Consider the following 4,018-nt stretch of genomic DNA (forward strand, 5'->3'; position numbering starts at 1 on the left):
GTATATATATTTTTTGTCCTAAAATTTGGCAAAAGTTTTAAAAATATCTTTAATTTTATTTTGTTTTAATTTTGTTTCAAAAGTTTTCGATTTATATCAAATATATCCTTGGAGGTAAATTTTCAAAAAATTTAAGACTAATATAACAATAATGTATGAAAATTATGCTTGATTTGCTTGTATTGAGGGATTGTTTTTATGAAATTATTGTTGAATCGATCTTAAATTTTTTGAAAAATTAGCCGTTAGGAGTATATTTGATGCAAATCCAAAATTTTTAGGACAAAATTAAAACAAATAAAATTTAAAAATATTTTTAAAATTTTTATCAAATTTTAAGTACAAAAAATATACTTTACCCTTTACCCTTGTAAGTACGTAGAAATTTTTTTTATTATATATAGAATCTTGGCAAGGATTCCACGGCTTTGACATAATAATAAATACATTTGGACAAAGTAATAGAATCCTTACCGTCCATGATTTATGTGCTCCCCATCCCCCACAAATGAAATTATTTCTCATTCTAACATATTGTCTTTTTCCAAAATATGTTATCATTTTTCTTACAGAAAAATAATTATTAGATAAAAATAAAGTATGTATTAAGCACAGTTTAATTTGATATACACTATCAATGTAAGAGGTTTATTTGATCATTTAATCAATTCCATATGTTTAGATAATTTTTTAAATAATATATTTAAAAATTAATTACTTTTAATGATATATATTATAATATATCATTAAATGTATGTGTAAAATTATTTTAAATTTTTTTTATAGTTATTATTTTAGATTCTTAGTCTAGAAAAATTAAATTGTATATGCATGTCTACAAGAGGAAATAAACATTTTTAAGAAATTATTTTCAACGGTTACCATTATGTTCAATTTTTTTAATTGAGTAGTTTTAGCATTTAATTTTAATTTGTAAAAAAGTAGTTTTAAATGGTAAATCTCTCTAGCTACCCTGCCATAATTTACATATAAAAAAAAATAAAGAAGACAAATATGTAACCAAACATAGTTTAAGACAATCATGTAATATTAGGGGGCATTCATTTCATTTATTTGTCTGATTTACTCTAAAAGAATGCAAGGATTCTCAACAATGGTTAATTGGTCATGATTCTTTTATGATATTTTATTAATACTTGAAAATTATTTACTGTTTCAAATAAGTTTGAAATATTTATGTTAAGAATGAAAAAAGCTTAAATATTTAGTGATATAGTTTACATGATCAAATTATTATTATTATTATAACTATTGAATGGGCCTTTGCAGAGCTTGCTAATAATCCAAAGATCATGAAGAAAGTTCAAGAAGAGGTAAGAAGAATTGTGGGTGAAAAATCCATGATAGAGGAAAATGATCTAAATCAAATGAAGTACATGAAGTGTGTAATCAAAGAAACTCTTAGATTACATCCACCAGGTCCATTTTTAATTCCAAGAGAAACAGCAAATAGTGTGGAAATAAAAGGGTACCACATTCCCAAAAAAGTAACCGTATATATAAATTCATATGCAATTCATAGAGATCCTAAATTATGGGACAATGCTGAAGAATTTATTCCTGAAAGATTTGAAGGTAACCAACAAGTTGATTATAAGGTGATAGATTTTCAATTGATCCCATTTGGTTTTGGGAGGAGGGGCTGTCCTGGAATTTCATTTGGGGTTGCTTCTTTTGAGTATATGATGGCTAATCTTCTCTATTGGTTTGATTGGAAGGTTCCTAATAATAATAATAATAATGGTGCATTGATAGATATGAGTGAGTTTAATGGGTTGAGCGTTACCAAGAAACAACCACTTTATTTGGAGCCAATGCCTTACTTAATTTGTTAAGGGTGGAAAGGAATTCAGGTGTGTTATTGACAATGTCAAAAAATTCTTATTTGATAATATGTTTTGTCTGTTGTGTTAGTATTTTATTTGCTTTGTTTTCTATTTTTGTATTTATAAGCACTTTGTGCTATGAACCTTCTTCCACTTGTAGCAAGAGCTTTTATCAAGTTTCTGCGAGATAAAAGCTTTTAAATAAAACTTGATATATTATTATTATTATTATTATTATTATTATTATTATTATTATTATTAATAAGTACGATTTTGGTTTCTAAAATATAGGTCAAATTTTTTTTTTGTCTTCAATCTTTTTTTGCATACAAAATCATCTCTAAGTTTAATTTGGTTTTAAATAATCTTTTTATCAAAATTTTAAATTTTATTACCAAATTACCCCTAACTAAAAAAATTATAAAATAAAATAAAAAAAACGGACGAGAAGGAGAAAGAGCGGAGAAGGGAAGAAGAAGAAGGGGGAAAGAAGGGGAAATTGAGGCAGCTTGCTCCCACTCTGGCGTGGTCTTCTCCCCCGGTTCCTCTTTCTGTCTTTGTCGTCCTTCTTCTTGGTAAACTCAACGGCGGCGGTTTGGCAACGGCATTAAAAATTCGGCGATGGCGCAGCGTCCCCCTTTTCCTTCTCTGATCTATTCTCCCTCTCTGCCTTTTCTCGCTGGTGCTCACGCTCTCTCCTTTCCTTCACGGTGCTCGAAAAGCGACTGCTCCACGCCGCTACTCCTTTCTAGGATTCCAATTCTGCTTCTTTTTTCTGATTTTGTTAATCACATTGTTTCTGATTCTGATTTCCTTAATTCATTGTTAATCACATTGTTTCCAATTTTGATTATGTTTCTAATTTTGTTAATCCATTATTCTGTTTCTTCTGCTTCTGTTTTTTATACTTTAGATTTTGCTTATGTTTGTGTTCCTATTTCCGTTTTTAATTCTGCTTCTACTTCTGTTTTTAATTCTATTTCTGCTTCTATTTTTTCTGCTTTTGATGTTACTTTTATTTCTATTTCTGTGTTTTTTTTTATGTCTATTACATTGTTTCTACTTCATTGTTGTTGTTGCTGAAAAAGAAGAAGAGAAGCTGTTGTGATGGAGAAGAATAATAGAAATTGAGTATTTTGGTCGGAAGAACGATTTTGTATGTAAAAAAGGGTTGGGGATGAAAAAATTTTCGACCTATACCTTAAGTACCAAAATTGTACTTAACCCTTATTATTGTTGTTGTTGTTGTTGTTGTTATTGTTGTTGTTGTTGTTGTTGTTGGTTCTTTAGATGATGTTTTACTTTATCGCACTGATCATCGCAACTAACATTTTCATTTTCGCATCGGTTTAAGTCAAACTACCGCAAAATATCTACATATTTGTAGCACCTGTCAAAATTGTCGTAATAACTACTACTGCTAGTTTTTTGTTTACGACGGTTCCAGTTGATTGTCATAAAAAAAACTGTCACTATCTGTCAAACTTCTTGTAGTGACTTGTTATATATTTTTTAAAAAAATATTATATACATATTAAAATCGACCACTAAAATTAGTTATTATATATTTATGTATAAATATATATTTTATTTATTTATTTTTAAAGTGTATCTTGTATCCTATTATTTTTTATTAATGATTAATTTTGATAATAATTTTAATGTACACCTAACATGGTTAATTTTTTAAATAACTATCCACTTGAAGAAAATGGTATATTTGAAATGTGGCGTTAGATTTTTGTGGTGTATGTATGGTGTACTTTAACTCAATAAAATATAATTTCACTTTCAGATATACTAACACTGTGTATTCTATGTATATATTCACATTGTAATATGTGAGGATTGCCCTATCCTAAAACCTCATCCACCCCCCTCTCGTTCCCTCTTGGCCTCCACTCATTCTCCACTTGCTACAACTAGCCATTGCAAATTGGGATCTCATGAACACAGACAAAAAGGATAACACCAATCTCAACATAAACCAACCAAGTTTATTGCAACGTTTAAAGTGCCCGTGGCACAATAGAGGACCATTGAAGTTCGCTGTCATACTATCGTACAAATTTATGTTAGTAGGTTATTAATTAAAATTTATTTATTCACATGTATGCTAATATATATAACTTATTTTTTTCGAAAATTTAAGATAATAACTTAAATTACTA

General features: G+C 28.2%; 1 protein-coding gene across 1 annotated transcript; it reads left to right on the forward strand.

Moving 5' to 3' along the window:
- The first annotated feature begins 1,313 nt into the window (after positions 1-1,313).
- LOC127745504 (phenylacetaldehyde oxime monooxygenase CYP71AN24-like) lies at positions 1,314-1,856 on the forward strand. Its single transcript, XM_052258279.1, has one exon. It carries the CDS (start codon positions 1,314-1,316, stop codon positions 1,854-1,856), a length of 543 nt encoding a protein of 180 aa, XP_052114239.1.
- Positions 1,857-4,018: the final 2,162 nt, after the last annotated feature.

The sequence above is a fragment of the Arachis duranensis genome, chromosome 3 (genome assembly GCF_000817695.3).
Source record: "Arachis duranensis cultivar V14167 chromosome 3, aradu.V14167.gnm2.J7QH, whole genome shotgun sequence".
NCBI classification, from domain to species: Eukaryota; Viridiplantae; Streptophyta; class Magnoliopsida; order Fabales; family Fabaceae; genus Arachis; species Arachis duranensis.